This window comes from Saccopteryx bilineata, unplaced genomic scaffold, assembly GCF_036850765.1.
Source record: "Saccopteryx bilineata isolate mSacBil1 unplaced genomic scaffold, mSacBil1_pri_phased_curated manual_scaffold_48, whole genome shotgun sequence".
Classification (NCBI taxonomy): domain Eukaryota; kingdom Metazoa; phylum Chordata; class Mammalia; order Chiroptera; family Emballonuridae; genus Saccopteryx; species Saccopteryx bilineata.
The window spans coordinates 65,782-89,789 of NW_027095474.1; the positions used below are offsets into that span (position 1 = coordinate 65,782).

Here is a 24,008-nt window from a genome sequence, read left to right on the forward strand (position 1 = left end):
TTAAGATCAATAAGTAGCTGTCTTATATATTTTGGTGCTCCTTGGTTTGGTGCATATATATTAAGAATTGTTATGTCTTCTTGATTCAGTGTCCCCTTAGCCATTATGAAATGGCCATTTTTGTCTCTGAGTACTTTTCCTGTCTTGTAGTCAGCATTATCCGATATGAGTATTGCTACACCTGCTTTTTTTTGGATGTTATTTGCTTGGAGTATTGTTTTCCAGCCTTTCACTTTGAATTTGTTTTTATCCTTGTTACTTAGATGAGTTTCCTGTAGGCAGCATACAGTTGGATTTTCTTTTTTAATCCATTCTGCTACTCTGTGCCTTTTTATTGGTGAGTTTAATCCGTTTACATTTAGTGTAATTATTGATACTTGTGAGTTCCCTATTGCCATTTTATATCTTGCTTTCTGTTAGTTTCGTGTCTTGTTTGATCCTTCTCTTTCGTTTTTCTATCTTTTGTTTTTATTTGGTTGTATTCCATACATCTTTCCTCTGTTGCTATCTTTTTTATCTCATGTGCTTCTGTGGTGGTTTTTTCAATGGTGGTTACCTTTGAGTAATGAAAAGGGTCCCTACCCTGTTCATTGTAGCGAACTATTTTGTGAGTACTTTTGCACTCCATCGTCCTCTGCTACTGTTAATCTCCGTCTTCTCCCCCTCTTTCTTTTTGTTGTTGTCACAGTTTAAATTTGGTTTTATTGTGTTCTTCTTGGAGCTTTTACTTGTGGCTCTGTTTTTTTTTGTTCTTTGTATCTGATTGGAGAACCCCCTTTAGTAATTCCTGGAGTGGGGGTTTTCTGATGATAAATTCCCTCATCTTTTCTGTATCTGTGAATGTTTTTATTTCTCCTTCGTATTTGAAGGATAGCTTTGATGGGTATAGTATTCGTGGCTGAAAGTTCCTCTCTTTCAGGACTTTAAATATTGGGGTCCACTCTCTTCTAGCTTGTAGAGTTTCTGCTGAGAAATCTGATGATAATCTAATGGGCCTTCCTTTATATGTTGTATTCTTCTTTTCCCTGGCTGCCTTGAGAATTTTTTCTTTGCTGTTGGTTTGTGTCAATTTCATTATGATATGCCTTGGAGTAGGTTTGTTGGGGTTAAGAAAACTTGGAGTTCTGTTTGCTTCTTGAACTTGAGGCTTTAGTTCTTTCCACAGGCTTGGGAAGTTCTCATCAATTATTTGTTTAAGTATGTTCTCCATTCCATTTTCTCTCTCTTCTCCCTCTGATATACCTATTATTCTTATGTTATTCTTTTTGATGGAGTCAGATAATTCTTGTAGGGCTATCTCATTTTTTTTAATTTTTGAGTCTCTTTCTTCTTCTCTCTGTTGTGCCTCAAGTTGCTTGTCTTCTATTTCACTAATCCTCTCTTCTATCTGACCTGTTCTATTAGCTAAGCTTGTTACTTCGTTTTTCAGCTCGTGAATTGAGTTTTTCATCTCTGTTTGATTTGTTTTTATAGTTTCAATTTCCTTGGACATATATTCTTTGTGTTCATGGAGTTGTTTTCTGAGCTCCCTATATTGCCTTTCTGTGTTTTCTTGTATATCTCGGAGGATTTTTAGGATTTCTATCTTGAATTCTCTGTCATTTAGCTCCAAGGTTTCCAATATATTAAATTTTTTCTCCATAGATTTTTCCTCATCTAGCTGTGTTACCTCTCTTTCTTTTGTATCCATGATATTCGATTTTCTCTTCCTTAATGGCATCTGAGGGTGGTTTTGTTGATAGTATTAATGAGATTTAATAAAGAATAAAAAGTTAAAAAAAATAAAAAAATAACAAATTGAAAAGAGTTGTTTTTTTTAAAAAAAATTAATAATGAAATAAAGAAAAATAAAATAAAATAAAAAATTTTTAAAAAAGGAAATTATTCCCCCCCTCTTTTTTTCCTCTCCTCTCCTCTCCCCTCTTTCTTGAGAAAATCTTGTGGAGGACTGTGAGTTATAACAAACAATGCCTGTGATGGAGGGCCTGAATTGGGGAAAAGTAATAAAGGGGCAAAAAAGAGAGAAAGAAAAAAAAAAAAAAAAGGAAAAAAAATAAAAAAAAAAAGAGCGTATGGACCCACAAAAAGCAAATAAGGAAAAAATTTGGGTCAAGAATAAAATGATTTGCTTTTAGGTGTTGGTTTTCTAAGAGTTATGATGAGAGGAATAAGAGGAAAATGGAAAAATGGGGGGACAAATTAAAAACTTACTATTGTACTTAGTGGAACAAGAACTAGATAATATGGAGAGCCAGGGATGGGAGCACTGCTAGTGAGTTAAAAAGGTGAAGTAAAAACCCCCCAAAATGCCACAAACATAGGTTTGAGTCCCAGATAAGATAATTTGTTTGTTATTGAGGTTTGAATGAGAGGAGATGTAAAGGAGAAAGGAAGAAACTAATATAGAGGGAGAAAAGAAAGAGAGAGAGAGAAAAAAAGAGGGAACCACTAAAAGAAGAAAAAAGAAAGGAGAGAGAGAGAGAGAGTTAAGGGTTTTGGAGTGCAACCCTCATAGAGAGAAAGGAAGAGAAGAGAAATGATAATGGGAGATGTAACACTTATGGGTAGTGTAGTTCAAGGAGAGGAGAGAGTAAGACCGGTAGAGAGTTAATCGGCCAAATTGGAGGAGGAAAAAAAAGTCTCAAGAATGAAGATAAGAGAAACAAACGAACAAATATAATAAAATGGGATAGGTTATAAAGTCTGCAGATTATTCTTGATTTTGAGAGGTTATCTTCTTGCTTTTTCTTTTCTCTCCCTCTTCCTGGTCGGTGACTCTGTACCCCGGGTTCTGCCCCTTTGGCACGCTCAGGTAGAGGTTTGCAGTTGATAAGTCTCTATGGCAATGTCATGTATTGTGCTTTATTCTCGTTGGGAGTCGAGGCTCATTAGCATTTATAGGCTCCGACAGTGAGAGAGTCCGTGTTCCTGGAGCCTTTCTCCTAGTCTTTCCTTCCTCAATTAGTAGCCTGATAGTCCAGGTATGGGGTTGCTGCTGCCTCTGCCTGGATAGTAAGAGGCTCAAATTGCTGGCAACTCCCCACTCTATTTCCACTCAGCACAGGGCTCTGGGTAAGGCTCAGTCAGTCAGAGCTGCTAGCATAATCAGGCGGGCTTTCCGCCCACTCGAAGACCTCTGGCTCTGCCACTCTATCCGGTAACACAAGCGGGCGCCCACTTCCGGGGCGCTTGGAGGAAACTCTCACTCACTGTCTGCAACCAGGATATCCGGCCAGCAGTCTCATGCTCTGAGTGAAACCCCCAACCGCAGGGAAAAGTTGCAGCGTTGGAATTGAGTCTCGCTCCGTCCCCGTGCGCGGCTTTTGCAAGGCGCTGGGGCGGCTCGAGATTCCGCTTTGGCCCACACAAAGGCCCCTGACTCTGCCCCTCTGTGCGATAACACGGGCGCTCCCTGCCGAGGCACTAGGAGGAATCGCTCACTCCTTATCTGCGCGCGCAAACCAGGATATGAGGCCGGCCGCGGTTCCCTCTGAGTGAAACAGCCTCCAGCACGGAAAATCTCCACCGTTGGGATTAGTTCTCACTCCCTCCCGTGCGTGGCTTTCCCAGGGCGCTGGGGCTGCCCAGAGACTCTGCCCTCAGCCCACAGAAAGGCCTCTGACCCCGCCTCTCCGTGGGGCAACACGGGCACCCACTTCCGCGGCTTAGGAAGAAATCTCTCTTCCACTAACTGCGCACCGACCAGGAGACCGGGTAAAATGGCCGCTCCGCTTGTCTTTCTTTGTTTGGGTTTGGCGCGAGTGTTAGCTTGTATTGCCCGGGTTGCCACAGGATCAGATTTTCCTCGGCTTGGATCTCTGAGCCACAGCCTGGTTCGGCCGTTTTTGCTGCGGCGGCCTGGATCTATTCACCCCCTTTGCCCGCCTCAGTTTCTATATTCACAGTTACCAGAGAAAGCCGCCCTGTTTAGGTTAGTGAGGAAGGCGGAGCATTTCTTACTCCCTATTTCCTTCGGGGTTTGGTTATATATTTAGCCAATTTTTCACTCATTCATACCTTTGGGTGTATTGCGAAGAATCTGGAAGCTCCAAGTATAGGTTTTTCTGTTTCTGGTTGAAGATCTTGTTGAGTTTTGGGGGAGATTTATCGGTATCGCTTCCTACTCCGCCATTACTCTGACGTCATCCAAGGCTGGATTTTTTTTATTCCATTTTTGTTTGAATGATTTATCTAAATTTGTCAATGGTGTATTGACATCTCCAAGTATGATTATGTTTTTGTCTGCTTCTACTTTTAGATCAGTTTGTAGATGTCTTATATACTATTTTGGTGCTCCCTGGTTTGGTGCATATATATATATTATGAAGTGTTATTTCTTCTTGGTATAATATCCTCTTTATCATTATGAAATGTCCACCTTTTCTCTGATTAACTTTGTTGTCTTGAAGTCAGCACTGGCAGATACGAATATGGCTACACCTGCTTTTCTTTGGATATTTGTTTGGAGAATTGTTTTCAATCTTTCACATTGAATCTGCTCTTGTCCTTGTATTTTAGATGTGTTTCTTGAAGGCAGTTTATAGTGGGTTTTGCTTTTTGATCCAATATGCTCTTCTGTGCCTCTTTATTGGTGAGTTCAGTCTGTTTACATGGAGGGTAATTTTTGACACATGAGGATTTCCTATAGGCATTTTATGTATTGCTTTCTAATAGCTCTGTGTCTCTTTTGGTTTTTCTTTTTTGTTTTCTGTCAGTTGTTTTTGTATGGTGGTATTCCATATGTAATAAGGTGCCAAAGAATTGTAAAAAATTGTTAACACTAGTATTTTAAAAGGAAGAGTCAGGCCCCCTTACCCCTCCTTTCTGAATAGAAAAAAAAAACCCCAGAGAAAGAGATTAAAGGGGCAAAAGTTAGTATTTGAAAACTTCCTTTCCCTTCAATAAGATCCTTTAGGAGACAATGTTTACATATCCTACACTGATTAGTCCTGAGAGTGATGTGCACCTCTAGACAAAGAGATCAGGAGCCTACTCCCCTTTGCTTGAAAAACGTGCATTCTGTAACATTTTATATTCTTTCTAATAATCATCCCTTTTGAAATTCTTTATATATATAAAACTTGTAAACTAAAACAAGAGGGGACTACCTTATTGGGTTTTCCTAATAAGCTAGCCCCAACACTTTTATCAAAGGCAATCTCCTTATCCTAAACTGTATCTACAGGGATGGGGGAGTGGACACTTGAAGATTTGGAATTTCTTTAATATGTAAAACGACATTTACCACTACTGTGTTGGGTATGTAAAACATTTATCACTACTGTGTTATTTTGTAGTTAATGTATAGGAATGTTTTTTCCTTTTAATAGATCCTAAAGATAAATGTAAGCTTATCAGTAAATGACTTGTATCATGCTCCCCCTCTTACCCCCCAACCTGTATGTGATCATGTCTATATAACTAGCCTCAGAGCTATATTCGAGTCTGCACGATTTGGGTTAGCTATACCCCGTGTAAGTCATATGTAGCCAGCTTATTAATAAATCTCCTCTTAAAATTTCTTCTGTGTCCTGCCTTGGTGTCTCTATGTAACCCGCGGATTGTAGTACTTTACAACACTTCCTTCCTTCCCTTGTTTCTCATTGTTTTAAGCTCCATATTTTAGTAGTGGCTATTTTGTGGATGGTTACCATTAAGTCATGAAGAGAAAAATGGTCATATTTACAAGAGCTCATTATCTTATGAGTGTTTCTGCACTCCATCCTTCTTTGCTATTGCTGATCTTTATCCTCTCCTCTTTTATGTTATTTTTGTCACATATTATCCTAGTTTTTATTGTGATTTTGTTGGAGATTTTATTTATAGTTTTGTTTTGTTCTTTTTATCTGGCAAGATAACCCCCTTTAGTATTTCCTGCAGTTGGGGTTTTCTGGTGATAATTTCCCTGTGCTTCTGTATGTCTATAAAAGTTTTTAATTCTCCTTTACATTTGAAGAATATCTTTTATGGATATTGTACTCTTGGATGGTAATTTTTCTCTTTCAGTACTTTGCATATTTGGGTCCACTCTATTCTGGCTTGTAGAGTTTCTGCTCTGAAGTCTGACAATACCCTAATGATTTTTTCTTTATATTTTATGTTCTACTTTTCCCTCTCTGCTTCAAGGATTCTTTCTCATTGATTTATTACAATTTTATTATGCTGTGCCTTGGAGAAAGTCTGTTTTGGTTGAGATAACTCTATGTTTGTAGGGAATCACCCATCTAACCTTGAACCCTCTATGACTTGGATTGGGGAACTTTAATTAAAAAGCCCTTATATGAATGTCTTTGGGATGCAAAGGCCAAGAAATTTTGTGAGTGAGTGATTTTTGTGCAGACACAAAGGAATGCATGTGAACAGGCTTTTAGGAAATTAGCCTGGAGTTCTAGATTGCTCCTTCCTTTGTGCTTGTTATTAGCAAAAGAAAAAGAATGTAATGACTGAAATTAGCCCTTTCTCCATGTCAACAAGGAATAGATTAGTCCTTTCCCTTTATCACCTGATCTTTCTTCCCTGTAATCCTTTTACCTTTGTTCTTGCAAAAATTTTCTGATTCTCATCAATGAAAGCTGAGGGAGAAGAAGATTCAGGAGGTTTTTGTCACTCTTCCTCTTCCTCTTTCTTTTGACATCAGTTTGTATCTCTTCCTCTTGACTAAGGTGACCAACTTTTTTACAATGAAAAAGAGGACAAAAATAAATTGAAGAAAACAATATTGTAAATAAAAGAAACATTTTATTCATTGCAACAATAGTACACTATAATATGATAAATGCATAATAAAAATACTTGTAATATTTTATATTGTAATTATGCTTACATGCCTATTAATTTTAATAATAATTGTAAGAAAAAAGTACTCATTTAGTGAAACTAAATATCAAACAAAATCACTAATTTGGAGTGACATTTGGGTATATTTATCATTTTCTAATTTCAAAACGTCTTTTATGCAACTGTAAAGCCAGTAGCCACGGCCACCATCACAGCTGTTCCCCATCTCCTTCTCTCTGCACAAACTGGCTTCTTCAGCATTCCTCCATCTTGGTTGCCTCTCCTCTCCTCCACGTGTCTCTGTTCTCTTACAGCATGGGCTCCTCCTAGAATGTAATCCCTCTTCTCCTGGAACAATGTGATCTCTCTTCCTTTTAAAACCTTTTGGTGCGAAAGCCCTCCCCCAACACACATTAATACAATCACGTCCATCCCAAGCAATCACCTGGGTGATGGGCTTCCATGTGGGCAGCACCATCTTTAACAAAGTGAGCATAATATATAAATATTTTATCTGCCCAACAGCAACTATTTAATTAAAATGCATTATTAATAGATAATGGTGTGAGGGTTAGATTTCCACTTTAAAACTCTAATTTCAGGAAAACATTTGTAAATAAAATTATATATTTGGGAATTATTAAATAGATAATAAATTAATAAAATGTGAATTGTGCTTACCTATGATTGAATATTCACTGAGAAAGAAATAATCATGAGTCTACAATGTCGTATGTGCTGTGTCATATTTCAGTAAGAAGTACACTAAGCCATTTGTGCACTCAGTATATTGCACACACTCTCAAGGTCTCCCATGCGGAGCGCATGAGTCTCATAATTGCGTCTTGCTGCACTAATCCTTGACGAATCATCATGTCAAATACAAATATGTCACATCACATGCATAGATTGAATATGACTATTTACAGATTAGTCTTCCAATATCAAAAAGGAGGACATGTAGGAGGACACTTTTTGAAGGAGGACGGAACTTACAAAAGAAGGACTGGGCCCTGGCCGGTTGGCTCAGTGGTAGTGTTGGCCTGGCGTGCAGGGGTCCCGGGTTCGATTCCCGGCCAGGGCACACAGGGGAAGCACCCATCTGCTTCTCCACCCCTCCCCCTCTCCTTCCTTTTCCCCTCCTGCAGCCAGTGGCTCACTTGTTCCAGCATGGCCCTGGGTGATGAGGATATAGCTCTGTTGTAGCGTTTCAGCCTCAGGTGCTAAAAATAGCTCATTACTTGAGAATTGGCCCAAGATGGGGGATGCCAGGTGGATCCCGGTTGGGGCACATGTGGGAATCTGTCTCACTATCTTCCCTCCTCTCACTTAAAAAAATAATAAAAAAAGAGAAATAAACAGATAATTTTTTATAATCTGTTACCTCTGCATACCATGAGAACATAGTTCAATATGTTTTGTCCACATCATCTAAAATGGATGATTTCAGATTGAGTAGGAGTGTGTTTTTACAGGGAACAGTGACATTTAAAGATGTGGCTATTGACTTCACCCAGGAAGAGTGGCAGCAATTGGATCCTGCTCAAAGGAACCTGTACCGGAATGTGATGCTAGAAAACTATACCAACTTAATCACAGTGGGTAAGGGTAGTTTCCTGTATAACCCAAATTCTGGGAGTTAAGTTGCTTTTCCCTTCCAATTTTCTGAAGTGTGTGGAACCATTAGGTGGTAGAGTGAGTTTGTACTTTAGAAGCCTTTACTTATGTGAACGTGCATGCTGCATCTTTCAAAACAAAAAGTCCTTTTTGGTTATGATTCAGGGGGTAACATCCCCAGAAACCACACTTTTCTTGTCCTTCAGAAAGCCTGGTTTCCCTGTGCCAGGCTAAACTCTTGGAAGATTTTTTGTTCTAGTGTTTATGCTTAAATCTTATGTTATTTCCCTTTGACAGGCTGTCCATTCACCAAACCTGATGTGATTTTCAAGTTGGAGCAAGAAAAAGAACCATGGGTGGCAGAGGAAGAAGTGTTAAGGAGACACTGTCCAGGTTAGTGGGAGGGAACCAGACAGGTGAAGAAGAGCCACAGCTTTTTTTATTGATTCTAATGTGAATAGTTGATTCCACTGAAGTGTTCTTCAAAGGTATTGTCCTAAAGACCAGACTTTTACAGTGAGGATTGCTGTGAATTCTTTATGAACCTAAGTTATTTCTAGATAAGATTTTTAACTTCCTTCCAAGAAACTTTAAGAACCAGTTGGCCTTTTCCCCTGTATACTAATCATCAGTATTTCCTAACTCATTTCCAGCTTTACTTTGATAATCATTATGTTTTTGACATCTTCAGTGTCTGCCTACCTTTTCACATAGGATACTTTTTTTTTTTTCAGATATTCAAATAAGCATGTTAACATTTATACTTATTTTTTTTTTTTTAATAATAAGTGAGAGGCAGCGATGCAGAGAGACAGACTCCTGCATGCACCTGACCAGGATCCACCCGGCAAGCCCCCTACATGGTGATGCTCTGCCCATTTGGGGCTGCTGCTAGTTGCTCAGCAACTGAGCTATTTCAGTGCCTGAGGCAAAGCCATGGAGACATCCTCAGCACCTGGGTCAACTTACTCAAACCATTTGAGTAATGACTACAGGAGGAGAAGAGAGAGAGAGAAGAGAGAGGGGTGGAGAAGCAGATGTTCACTTCTCCTGTGTGCCTTGACAAGGAATCAAACCTGGCACTTCCACACACTGAGCTAATTTATGCTCTACTGCTGAGCCAACCAGCCAGGGACATAGTTATAGTTCTTTAATTTCTATTTGCTTTTGTTTCTTCCATTATAAATGCCTTAATATTATATTTTGTACCCATAATCATACTTTCCACTGTATTGTTAGCTTTTGCTCCCATACTTGAGTAATGTCTACAACCCTTTTACTTCAAAAAATGTTTTAAAGACAGTGCTTCATTTGTTAGCTTGCATTTTCTACTACATTTGTCATGTTTATATATGCTTGTATTTCTGTGTGTATATGTGTGAGGTGTGTATACACACATATCTATACATGTATACACATATATAGATTCATACAAATACATACATGTTGTTCTAATTTGATTGATTTTTATCAAGTCTTTCTTCTCACCAAGATGATTTTAACAATTGATACTTCTAGCAACAATTTCTGCCAACATAGTCTACTAACATTTTTTTGATTTTTTTTTATTTTTACTGACATTTTTAAAATCTTCTCTAAATTGATAGGTGAAAAATAAACTTGTAATAGTTTGAATTTGCATTTCCTTTATTATTAGTGCAGGCACACCTCTTTTGATGTTTAAAATCTATCAATATTTCTTTCAAAACAGTTTGTATCTTGTGCCCTTTTTCTTGTTGAGTTCTTAATTTTTATGAACTCTTATATTAATGTGAACCCTTTATCATATGTTTTTCTAGTATGTTTTCACAGTGGTCATTTAAAGTACAATTCCTCTTTGAAATACTTTTACCTACCTTGAGTTTTTTAAGGTTCATGTAGTTAAAATAATAATCTTTTCTTACAGGAAATTATAATCTGATTTTTTTCTTTTATGTATATGCGTAAATGCTATTTACATATATAAATATTTTTAGTAATGACTTCTCCCATTTTTTGCTATGAATTGAAGTGTTCTTTCTCAGTCTTTGAAGCCAGTTTTACACTGGTTTCATAAATAAAATTTGGGAGCTTTTCTTCATGTTCTGGAACACTTGTAATGGGTCTGGCATATACATCCCTTTAAGTTAGGGGTCGGGAACCTTTTTGGCTGAGAGAGCCATGAACGCCACATATTTTAAAATGTAATTCCGTGAGAATCATACAATGACCCGTGTATGTTACGCATTATCCAATAAAAATTTTGTGTTGTCCCGGAGGACAGCTGTGATTGGCCCCAGCCACCTGCAACCATGAACATGAGCGGTAGGAAATGAATGGATTGTAATACATGAGAATGTTTTATATTTTTAATGTTATTATTTTTTTAATTAAAGATTTGTCTGTGAGCCAGATGCAGCCATCAAAAGAGCCACATCTGGCTTATGAGCCATAGGTTCCCAACCCCTGCTTTAAGCATTGGTTTATCTTACCTGTTGAACTCTCTTTGGACCTTGTGGATCATTGAGGGAAGGTTCTTTGACAGCTTTTTCCACTGTAGCTTCTTTAACTATAAGATGGGGTTTTGTTTTTCTGTCTCTTGTATCTCTTGGCATTTTTGATAATAGATTATATTTTTCTAGAAAATTATCCATTTAATACTGATTTTCAAATTAATTTTAAGAGTTGAACAACATAATTTCTGTAAATATTTGTTTCCTCTGTATCTATAAAAGCTTATAACATATTGATGTCCCAGGGTGATATGTTATATTTAACCATTTATTTCATCTGTATTTTCAAATCTGTTCATATAAAATTACTGATAGTGTTTTCTTCTTATTTATGTTTTCTATTAATTCTGTAAATTTCTTAGCCAGCATTATCAAATATTGGCTCTCTTTAATTCTCTCTACACTCTACTTTGGGACTCCTATTAGATAGATTCTAGACCTTTTCTTTTTTTCTCCATATATATTTTTTTATCTACTACTATTTTCTACTTCCCCGTCTGTCTTGCCTTCTCAGTTGTTTGGATATATTTTTCAGTTTACTGATTCTCTCTCCAACTGTTTATATTTACCTTTTTTTTTTTTTGTATTTTTCTGAAGCTGGAAATGGGGAGAGACAGTCAGACAGATCCCAGTCGGGCGCATGATCCCGCATGCGCCCGACTGAGATCCACCTGGCACGCCCACCAGGGGGCGACGCTCTGCCCACCAGGGGGCGATGCTCTGCCCCTCCAGGGCGTCGCTCTGTTGCGACCAGAGCCACTCCAGTGCCTGGGGCAGAGGCCAAGGAGCCATCCCCAGCGCCTGGGCCATCTTTGCTCCAATGGAGCCTCACTGCAGGAGAGGAAGAGAGAGACAGAGAGGAAGGAGAGGGGGAGGGGTGGCGAAGCAGATGGGTGCTTCTCCTGTGTGCCCTGGCCGGTAATCGAACCCGGGACTTCTGCACGCCAGGCCGACGCTCTACCACTGAGCCAACCGGCCAGGGCCTATATTTACCTTTTTAACTTATCCACTTATTAAGTTTTTTTTTCAGTAGTGGTATTTTGTATTTTTAGAAATTTCTTGGGGATTTTTTTTGTTTTCATTTTTATTTAAAAATATTTGAAACTATTTTAAACACAAAGATATAGGAAAAACATAACACGCATCTATGTATGAACTGTTAATGTTAAATTGATACAAAGATTTCTTGTATTTTACTTTATTTTAAAAATCACTTTTTTCAATTATATTTGACATACAATATTATATTAACTTCAGGTCTATACCCCAATGATTAGACATTATATATCTTACCAAGTAATCATCCCACTAAATCTTGAACCCATCTGACACCATTACACAGTTATTAAAATATTGTTGACTATATTCCCTATGTAGTACTTTATATCCCTGTAACTATTCTGTTAATACAAATCTGTACTTACTTGACCTTTTCCACCCATGCTCCTAATCCCCTACCATCTGACAACTGTCAAAATGTTCTCTGTATCTGAGTCTGGATCTGTTCTGCTTGTTCATTACTTTGTTTTTTAGATTCAATTGCTGAGAGATGTGTATTTATTACCATTTTAATGTTCATATTTTTTTTTATCTTCTCCATCTTAAAGATGAACCTTTAGCATTTCATGTAATACTGGTTTGGTGGTAATGAACTCCTGTATTTTTTGTTTTGGTTCTTGATTTTTGTCTGAGAAGCTCTTTATACATACTTTGATTCTATATGATAGTTTTGCTGGATAGAGTAATCTTGGTTGTAAGTCATTGCTTTTTATCATTTTGTCTTATTTAAAACATTGAATTTAATGGGGTACATTCATCAATAAGAGTTCATAGGTTTCAGGTAAACATCTCTATAGAATTTGAACTGTTGATTGTGTTGTGTACCCATCAGCCAATCTCAAATCACTCTCTGTCACCGCATACTTGTCCCTTTTTATTCTCCTGACCCACACCAGTGCCCACCCCTCTCTTTGGTAACCACTTCACTTTTATCTATGTCCATGACTTTCAGTTTTATATACCACCTACATGAGAAATTATGTAGACTTATTAGCTTTTCCAGATTTATTTCACTTAGTTCAGTGTTCTTAAGGTCCATCCACATTGCTGTAAATGTCACTATGCCATCATTTATTATGGCTGAGTAGTATTCCATTGTATATATGTACTACAATTCTTTATCCAATCTTCTGTCAAAGGAAACTTTGATTTTTTCATGTCTTGACCACTGTGAATAATGCTACAGTGAACATGGGGGTGCATGTGTCTTTATACACCAATGTATTTGAGTTTTGGGGGTATATACCCAGTAGAAGGATTGCTGGGTCATATGGTAGTTCTATTCTTAATTTTTTGAGGAAGCACCAAACTTTCTTCTATAATAGTTGTACTAATTTGCATTCCCACCAGCAATGAATGAGGGTTCCTATTTCTCCAACACTTGTTATTACTTGTCTTGTTGATAATAGCCAATTTAACATTTGTGAGGTGGTATCCCATTTTAGTTTTGATTTGCATTTCTCAAATAGCTAGTGAAGATGGCATCTTTTCATATATCTCTTGGCCATTTGTATGTCTTTTTGGGAGAATTGTTCAGATCCTCTCCCCATTTTTTAATTGGATTGTTTGCTTGTTTGTTGCTGAGCTTTGTGAGTTCTTTTGGATATTAACTGTTTATCAGAGCTGTTGTTTGCAACTGTCATCTCTCATTTAGTTGGTTGCCTTTTCGTCTTATCAGTTTCTTTTGCTGTGCAGAAGCTTTTCAGTTTGATATAGTCCCATTCATTTATTTGTGCCTTTACTTCCCTTGCCTTTGGGGTCAAATTTATAAATTGTTCTCTATGGCCAAGGTCTATGGGTTTAGCACCTATGTTTTCTTCTATGTAATTTATTGTTTCAGATCTTATACTTAGGTCTTTGATCCATTTTGAATTAATATTTGTGCATAGGGACAAACTGTAGTCAAGTTTCATTCTTTTGCATGTAGCTTTCCAATTTATCCAGCATCATGTATCAAAGAGGCTTTCTTTTCTTCATTGTGTGTTTTTGGCCCCTTTGTAGAAGATTATTTCTCCACATATATTTGGATTTATTTCTGGACTCTCGATTCTGTCCCATTGATCTGTATGTATGTTTTTCTGCCAATACCATGCTATTTTGATTATTATTGCTCTATAGTATAATTTGAAGTCAGGTAGTTTGATACCTCCAGCTTTATTCTTTTTCCTCAGGATTGCTTTGGCTAGTCGAGGTTTTTTATGGTTCCATACAAACCTGGTGATTTTTTGTTCTATTTTTTTAAAAATGACATTGGGATTTTGGTGAAAATTATATTATATTTGTATATTGCCTTAGGTAAGATGTCCATTTTAACTATGTTGATTCTTCCAATCCATGAACATGGAATATTTTTCCATTTCATTGTGTCTTTTTTAATTTCTTTCAATAATGTTTTGTAGTTTTCAGTATATAGGTCCTGCACATCATTTGTTAGGTTTGTTATTAGGTATTTAACTTTTTTTGTTGCAATTGTAAAAGAATTTTTTTTTTTTTTTAGTTTATATTCTGAAATTTCATCACTGGCATAGAGGAAGGCATTAGATTTTTATTGATTTTGTGTCCTAAGACTATACTGTATTGATTTATTGTTTCTAATAGTTTTTTGGTGGAGTCATAGGGGTTTTCTATATACAAGATCATGCCATCTGCAAAAAGTGGTATCTTTACTTCTTTCCTGATATGGATGTCTTTTGTTTCATTCTCTTGCCTGATCACTTGGGTTAATACTTCTAGAACAATGGTTGAATAAAAGTGGAGAAAGTGGGCAGCCTTGTTTTCTTCCTAATTTTAGAGGAAAAGTTCTCATTTTTTTCACCATTTACTATGCTATTGGCTGGTGGTTTGTCATATATGGCCTTTATTATGTTGAGGTACTTCCCTTCCATTTCAATTTTATTGCGTGTTTTCAACATAAAGGGATGTTGTATTGTATGGAATGCCTTTTCTGCATCTGTTGATAGGATCATATGATTTTTTTTCTTTGTTTTGTTGATGTGGTGTATTATGTTGATTGGTTTATATTTTGAACCATCCTTGTGCTTCTGGAATAAATCCCATTTGATCATGGTGTATTATTTTTTTTAATGTATTGTTGTATTTGGTTTTTGCATCTATTCATTAGAGATATTGCATCTATTCATTAGAGATATTCATTAGAGATATTGGTCTGTAGTTTTCTTTTTTTGTGTTGTCCTTGCCAGGTTTTGGTATCACGGTTATGTTGGTCTCATAAGATGTGTTAGTGAGTATTGCTTTTTCTATTTTTTGGAAGACTTTGAGAAGAATAGGTACCAAATCTTCTTTGAATGTTTGTTAGAATTCACTTGTATAGCCATCTGGTCCTGGACTTCTGTTTTTTTGGGAGGTTTTTGATAGTTGTTTCTATTTTCTTTCTTCTTATAGGTCTTTTTAGGTTTTTCACTTTTTTTGACTCAGTCTAGGAAGATTGTATAGTTCTAGGAATTTTAAGATTTTCTTTAGGTTTTTTAATTTGGTGACATAATCTTTCATAATATGCTAGTTTGATCCTTTGTATATCTATGATGTCTGCATTTTCTCCTTTTTCATTTAGGATTTTGTTTATATGAGTCTTTCCTCTTTTTTCCTTACTGGGTTTAGCCAGTGGTTTGTTGATTTTATTGATCTTTTCAAAGAATCAGCTCTTTGTTGTATTTATTTTTTCTATATATTTTTTGTTCTCTATTGTATTTAGTTCTTCTAATTTTTACTATTTCCTTCCTTCTGCTGACTTTGGGTTGCATTTGTTCCTTTTTTTTAAAATTCCTTAAGATGTAACATTAGGTTATTTACTTGGGATTTCTCTTGTTTTTTTGATATAAGCCTTTAATGATATAAACTTTCCTCTTATTTATGCTTTTGCTGCATCCCAGAAATTTCTATATGTTGTGTTGTCATTTTCGTTTATATATATCTTTTGGTCTCTGTTTTTATTTCTTTGACCCATTCATTTTTTAGAAGTATGCTGCTTAATTACCACATTTTTGTGAATTTCTTTACTTTCTTTTTGCAGCTGAATTCTTATTTCAAAGCCTTATGGTCAGAAAATATGCTAGGTGTAATTTCAATCTTCCTGAATTTGTTGATGTTAGTTTTGTGACCCCACATATGATCTATCCTTGAGAATATTCCATGCACACTGGAGAAGAATGTATAATCTAGTGTTTTGGGATGTAATGTCCTATAAATATCTATTACGTTCATTTTTTCCCTGTGTTGATTAAGGCCAATTTCTTTATTGATTTTCTGTTTGGATGATCTATCTAAAGCCCCATTCACTAGTGTGTTGATTTCTTCAAGTATGATTTTGTTTTTGTCTGTATCTATTTTTAGATCAGTTTACCCTGGTCAGCAAACTGTGGCTCGTGAGCCACATGCGGCTCTTTGGCCTCTTGAGTGTGGCTTTTCCACAAAATACCAGGTGCGGGTGCTACCTCGATAAAGGAATGTACCTACCTATATAGTTTATGTACTTTTGATATTTGCCGACCACTGATTGAGTAGATATATTTTGCTTCTCCCTACATTGTTGCAGTATGTTAAGAAGTATAATATCTTCTTGATAGAGTGTCCCATTTATCATTATAAAATGTCCATCTTTTTGTCTTGTTACCTTTGTTGTTTCGAAGTCAGCATTGTCAGATATTAGCATTGCTGTAGTTGCTTTTGTCTGGGTATCGTTTTCTTGAATAATCATTTTCCAACCTTTCACGTCAAATCTACTATTGTTCTAGTTACTTAGATGTTTCTTTTGAAGGCAGCATACTGTTGGGTTTTGCTTTTTGATTTAATTTGCTACTCTGTTCCTCTTTATTGATGAGTTCAGGTCATTGAGATTTACAGTAATTATCGACACTTGAGGATTTTCTATAGCCATTTTATGTTTTGTTTTCTCATAGCTCTGTGTTTCTTTTGGTTCTCCTTTTTTGTATTTATGCTAGTTGTTTTTTTTTTTTATAGTGATAGAGAATCAGAGAGAGGGATAGATAGGGACAGACAGACAGGAACAGAGAGAGATGAGAAGCATCAATCATTAGTTTTTTGTTGCGACACCTTAGTTGTTCATTGATTGCTTTCTCATATGTGCTTTGACCGTGGGGCTGCAGCAGACCGAGTAACCCCTTGCTCAAGCCAGGGACCTTGGGTCCAAGCTGGTGAGCTTTGCTCAAACCAGATGAGCCCGTTCTCAAGCTGGCGACCTCGGGGTCTTGAACCTGGGTCCTCTGCATCCCAGTCTGACGCTCTATCCACTGCGCTACCGCCCGGTCAGGCTATGCTAGTTGTTTTTGTGTGGTAGTATTATATACTTCTTTTCCCTGCTTTTTTTTTTTAATATATGTGTTTCAGTTGTGGCATTTTTGTGGGTGGTTACCATTAGGTTATTAAGAGAAAATTTGTCATATGTATAAGGGCTCTTCGTCTTATGAGTGCTTCTGCACTCCCTCCTCCTTTGCTACTGAGAATCTTTATCTTCTCCACTTTTATGTCATAGTTGTCACAGATTGTCTCTGTTTTTATTGTAACCTTGTTGGAGCTTTTACTTGTAATTTAGATTCATTTTGTTCTTTGTATCTGGTCATATAACCCCCTTGAGTTTTTCTTGCAGTAGGGATTTTCTGATGATAAATTACCTCAATTTCTCTATGTCTGTAAACATTTTCATTTCTCCTTCATATTTGAAGGATTGCTTTGATGGATATAGTACTCTTGGCTAGTAATTCTCTCTTTCAGTACTTTAAATGTTTGGGTTTACTTTCTTCTGGCTTGTAGTGTATCTGTTGAGAAATCTGATGATAACCTAATGGGCCTTCCTCGATGTTATATTCTTTTTTACCCTGGCTGCTGTGAAGATTCTTTCTTTGTCATTTATTTGTGACAATTTTATTATGATTGCTTAGGAGTGGGTCTGTTTGGGTTGAGGTAACTTGGTGCTCTATTTCTTGGATTTGAGGGTCTAACTCCACAGGATTGGGAAATTGTCATCAATTATTTGTTATAATAGGCTCTCCATTCCCTTTTCTCACTCTTCTCCTTCTGATATACCCATTATTTTTATATTGCTCTTTCTGATGGAGACAGACAATTCCTGTAGGGCTGTCTTTTTTTTTTTTTTTTTTTAATTCATGAGCTTCTCTCTTCTCTTTGTAGTATCTCTAGTTGCCTGTCTGATACCACTAATTCTCTCCTTTATCTGGCCTAGTCTATTAGCTAAGCTTCCTACCTTATTTTTCAGTTCATGTATTGAGTTCATTTTTCTTTGGTTCTTTTTTATAGTTTTAGTCTTCTTGGTGAAGTACTCATTTTGTTTATTAATTTTTTTTGTATTTTTCCGAAGTGTGAAGCAGGGCAGGGGAAGCAGACAGACAGACTCCCGCATTGCCCTACCGGGATCCACCCGGCATGCCCACCAGGAGGTGACGCTCAGCCCCTCTGGGGTGTTGCTCTACTGCAATCTGAGCCATTCTAGCGCCTGAGGAGGAGGCCATGGAGCCATCCTCAGCACCTGGGCCAACTTTGCTCCAATGAAGCTTTGGCTGCAGGAGAGAAAGAGAGAGATAGAAAGGTGCATAAGAAGGGTGGAGAAGCAGATGGGCGCTTCTCCTGTGTGCTCTGGCTGGGAATTGAACCCGGGAGTACCACATGCCGGGCCGACACTCTACCACTGAACCAACTGGCCAGGGCTTCATTAATTCTTTTTTTTTGAGCTTACTAATTTGCTTGTCAGTGTTTTCTTGTATCTCATTGAATGTTTTCAGAACTTTAATTTTCAATTCTCTGTCATTTAACTCCAAGATTTCCATGTAATTGAGATCTTTTTCTGAAGGTTTTCCATCTATCTGAACTATCGATACATCTCTGTCTTATGTATTCATATTTGATTTTTTCTTCATGGAATTTAAGAGTGGTTTTGATAATAAGTAATAAGAGACAACTAAAAAGTGAAAAATAAGAATTGAAAAAATACGGTGAAAAAATGAAAGTTATAAAAATAATAAGTAGAAAAATCTACAAAGAACAAAGAGCAAGAACAAAAAAATGAAAATAAAGAAAAAAATGAAATAAAAAATAAGACACCACAAAAAATAAGAGTAAAAATATAATTTGAAGAAAAATAAAGTTCAAATGAGAAAAAAAGGATAAAAGAGGAAAAAGTAAAAAAAAGTATCAAAAATAAAACAAAAATGTAGACTAAAAAATAAAAAATTAAGGATAATGAAATTTAAATGGGAAAAAGAAAAGGAAAAGAAAAAACAAGAAAAAGAAAAAACATCTTTTTTAGTTTTGAGAGTTTTTTATTTTTCCAGTGGGTGTTGCTGGACTATAAGTTTTAGCTCTGTGAGATTCTTGGGCAAAGCTCTGCTTAGGCATTGCTGTTATAATGATGTAGGCAGGGCTACTGTCCTGTTGGTGGGTAGGGCTTGTTGTCAGGGCTTTATAGTTTCAGCTTTATGACTTTGCAGTTTTATGGCTCTAGCAATGGCTGTCTTAGGTATCCGGATACTCCTCTCCACGTTCCAACAGACCAGGGGATCAAACATGGGGCACCTCTGTCTCTGGGGTCCCAGAGAGTCAGCTGTGGGCGAGCTGCCACAGCCACTCTTTGTCCCGCAAGGTGAGCAAGGCGGGACCTGCGAGGTTGGGGTGCTGCACCTTGGTTCTCTCTCTGATACTGCCCAAAGTGCAGACCATGAGTCGAGCAGGGGCTGTACTCTGCAAGCCAGTCTTGCCTAAATGCCATGTATACTGCATTCCATGGGCTAAGCGTACACAGATTGAGTGTGCCTCAGCACCATGCTGGCCAAACTCTGTGGGCTGAGCACTCACAGATTGAGCACTGCACTGGCCGAACTCATTGGCTAAGCTCACGTAGATCGAGCGCACCCCAGCTCTGCATCGGCTGAACTCCGCAGGCTAAGCACAGCAGATTGAGGCAGTGCTGCAGGCTGTGTGTGTACACCCAGCAATGCGGGCAGACCACAGGATCCCAGGCCATCTTCTTGTTCTTGGTTGTACTTGGCCTTAATTCAGCTCCTTCCCCTCTGCCCCTCAGTCTCTCCACTTCTCCCAGCTCCAAAACAAAACCTATGCTCAAAGTGCCTTTTCCCCTCAGATCAGGAAGGAAAGAGAAAAATTCAGTCCTCTGGCTTCTCTCCTTTCCAGAGTCCACCACGAATGTGCATTTTATTTTCTTCCCGTCCTTTCAAACCCACCTTACCTTTAGTCCCTTTGGTGCGTGGATCTTTTAGACACTGCTGCGAGCCTAGCTGGCATTCGTTCTCTGCATTATAGTTGTCAATTTGTTGGAATTTGTTGAAATTTCAAGGAAGGTGATCAGGAGTATCTCTCACACTGCCATTTGTCTGACATCATTCATATAAAGGTTTTTTTTTAATGGAAAATAACTGCTAAGTTTTATTGTCTCTTTAATATCTTTGAAATGATTACTTGATTTTTCACTTTGACCTGTTTACTTATAGTAAATAAATTTTTCTAATATTGAAACATACTTATATACTCCTGGGGAAAAATCTGCTCAGGTACAGTATATTTAATGTGTTTCTGGGTTCTTTTATTTTTCTTTGGGGTTATTTTGACATTTTATTTAGAATTTTTAGATATAATTGAAATGTGTATATAATTTGATTTTTTGGTTGTCATCTTTGTCAGGTTTTGATATTGTTTATTTTACACACACACACACACAAAATGGAAATTCCTTTTTTTTTTAATAACATTTTACACAGCATGAATGTTTCTTAAAATTCCATGTGAGTCTCTCTGGGTCTTTTTTATATTTTTTTCTTTTTAGGGCATTTGTTTTCATGTTTTCCTGTTTACTTTGTAGAAATTGGTTTAATAAGTTTTCTATATCTTACAGTTATTTTGGTCTTTTTCATTTTTCAAAAATTAATGTCAAACAGTTTTTAAGAATGTGTTTCAATAAAGTCCTGCAAAATAGTTTTATGGTTATTAAACCATAAAAGACTTTGTCTTTGTTCTTTATCATTATTTCATCTTTATTCATAAGTTTTTATTCTCTTTTATTTACCCAACAGTTGATCCATTTTTTTCAGATCCTATTTAAAATCTACCAGGGCTATTTGTATTAATATATGTCTGCCTGTACTCCAATTTACCTTAAATTCTCTAAAGTTTAGGAAGTAGGAGGTATATGTAACTGGAATTTGCTTACTGGTAGGCTGCAAGGCCTTTAGCCAAGGATCAATCATATAATGGCATATTTTTAAAAATCTTAATATTAGGACAATTTACAAGTAATATTTATTTGCAATCTGTTTTAGGAGAAATACGGAGAATTGATGACCAGCAGAATATACAGGAGAGACTTTTGGCACTTGAAGATAAGTTTGTAAAAACATTGAATGGAGAAAGCGTCAGTGAATATCATAAGAAAATTTCTTATGCATTTTCTTCCAACTCAGACTTTTTTCCTTCTAGCTATAACCTCAATGACTATAACTTATTTGGAGAGTGTTTAGAACATACTTTTGACTGTCATAATAATGAGAGAATCCTTATAAAAAAGGAATACTGTGAATATAATGAACCTTTAAAATCATCTAGCAATAGCTTATCACATCTTGTAGTAACCCCCTTGAAGTGTAACCATTGTGGAAAAGGATTTAATCAAACCTTGGATCTCATCAGACACCTGCAAATTCATACTGGAGAAAAACCCTATGAATGTGAAAAATGTAGAGAAACCTTCAGCCATAAGGAAAAACTCCTAAAACATTATAAAATTCACAGTAGGGAACAATCTTATGAATGTAATGAATGTGGGAAAATTTTCATTAAAGTGTCAAATCTCATTAGACATCAAAAAATTCATACTGGAGAGAAACCTCATGCATGTAAAGAATGTGGGAAGTCCTTTAGCCAGAAATCAAATCTCATTGATCATGAAACAATTCATACTGGCAAGAAACCTTATGAATGTGATGAGTGTAGAAAAAGATTCAGCCAGAAGCAAAGCCTCATCACACACCAGAAAGTTCATACTGGGGATAAACCTTATGCTTGTAATGAATGTGGTAAAGCCTTCCCTCGAATTGCATCCCTTGCTCTTCATATGAGAAGTCATACAGGAGAAAAACCTTATAAATGTGATAAATGTGGAAAAGCTTTCTCTCAGTTTTCAATGCTTATTATACATGTGAGAATTCATACAGGTGAGAAACCCTATGAATGTAAGGAATGTGGAAAATCTTTCTCTCAAAGTTCAGCTCTTACTGTACATGTGAGAAGTCACACTGGTGAGAAACCCTATGAATGTAAGGAATGTAGAAAAGCTTTCAGCCACAAGAAAAACTTCATTACACACCAGAAGATTCATACTAGAGAGAAACCTTATGAATGTAACGAATGTGGGAAAGCATTTATTCAGATGTCAAATCTTGTTAGACACCAGAGAATTCACACTGGAGAAAAACCTTATATATGTAAGGAATGTGGCAAAGCCTTTAGCCAAAAATCAAATCTTATTGCACATGAAAAAATTCATTCTGGAGAGAAACCATATAAATGTAATGAATGCGGTAAAGCCTTCAGCCAAAAGCAAAACTTTATTACACATCAGAAAGTTCACACTGGAGAGAAACCTTATGACTGTAATAAATGTGGTAAAGCATTCTCTCAAATTGCATCTCTTACTCTTCATCTGAGAAGTCACACAGGGGAAAAGCCTTATGAATGTGATAAATGTGGGAAATCTTTCTCTCAGTGTTCATTGCTTAATTTACATATGAGAAGTCATACAGGTGAGAAGCCCTATGTATGTAACGAATGTGGAAAAGCTTTCTCTCAACGAACTTCTCTTATTGTACACATGAGAGGCCATACAGGAGAAAAACCCTATGAATGTAATAAATGTGGAAAAGCCTTCTCCCAAAGCTCATCCCTTACTATACATATACGAGGTCATACAGGTGAGAAACCCTTTGACTGCAGTAAATGTGGAAAAGCCTTCTCTCAGATCTCATCTCTTACACTTCATATGAGAAAACATACAGGTGAGAAGCCGTATCATTGTAATGAGTGTAGTAAGTCTTTCAGCCAAAAGTCACATCTTGTTAGACATCAGAGAATTCATACTCATTAAAAATAAAACTCCATGAATATGAAAAAAACTCTCAGAAGGGTTAGCAACTCCTTGCATATTATATAAATATAATCAATTCTAGAACAGAAAACTATGAATATGGGAAAACCTTTTGAAGAAGTCAAACATTTGTGAAACATGAGAATACTTACCAAGGTTACAAATTGTATAATGAAAATCTGATCATCAAGAACCTGTAGCAGACATCTATTCATCATTCTCATTAGAATCTGAAACAAGATATCTTCTATCAACTTATCTACATGATGTTTGAGTATTATCAAGAAAAGAGTGGATTAAAAGAGAAACTATTAAGATAATGTTTTGTATGAGAAATAATTAGAAAATGTATAAGCATAAAATATATAAGAATAGATATAACAATGAATTACAACAGCACACATAGTTATATAAAACATTTTGAAGAGCATAAAAGAACACCTTGAAATTTAGAAAAATAACACTGAAAAGACTTGGCATTGTAAAAAAAATATTTTTTCACAAATCTCTAAAGTACTTAAAAAGTGTTCCACTCAAAATTTTTACTAGTTATACTTCAAGAATTTTACAAACTGATTCAAAGTTTTATATTGGAATGTAAAGGACTACAAATAGCTGAAAAAAATGTGGAAAAACAAAATAAAAGAATACAGTTTACTAGATCTCATATACTTTATTTAAAATGGTGTCATTTAAACAATATGTTCTTGATGAGTAAATAAGTGGAAACAAATTAAGGATTGGAGGGAACAAATATGTGGATTTTGTGTATGATAGTGCTATGGAAGTCATTGGAAAGGGTGGCTTATTTAATAGTGGAAGGTTCATATTAAGAAATATTAGTTCTGCCTGACCAGGCGATGGCGCAGTGGATAGTGTGTCAGACTGGGATGCGGAGGACCCAGGTTCGAGACCCTGAGGTT

The 24,008-nt window shown here is 36.5% G+C and overlaps 1 protein-coding gene across 1 annotated transcript in view; it reads left to right on the forward strand.

Annotated features, from left to right (window-relative positions):
• Positions 1-23,381, forward strand: part of LOC136318342 (zinc finger protein 569-like) — an 86,641-nt gene extending 63,260 nt beyond the window's left edge. The window contains exons 9-11 of the mRNA XM_066250695.1: positions 8,253-8,379; positions 8,692-8,787; positions 21,266-23,381. Of these exons, the coding sequence (XP_066106792.1) occupies positions 8,253-8,379; positions 8,692-8,787; positions 21,266-23,085 (2,043 nt within the window). The 3' untranslated portion in view covers positions 23,086-23,381. The remainder of the gene's footprint in view (positions 1-8,252; positions 8,380-8,691; positions 8,788-21,265) is intronic.
• The last annotated feature ends 627 nt before the right edge of the window (positions 23,382-24,008 follow it).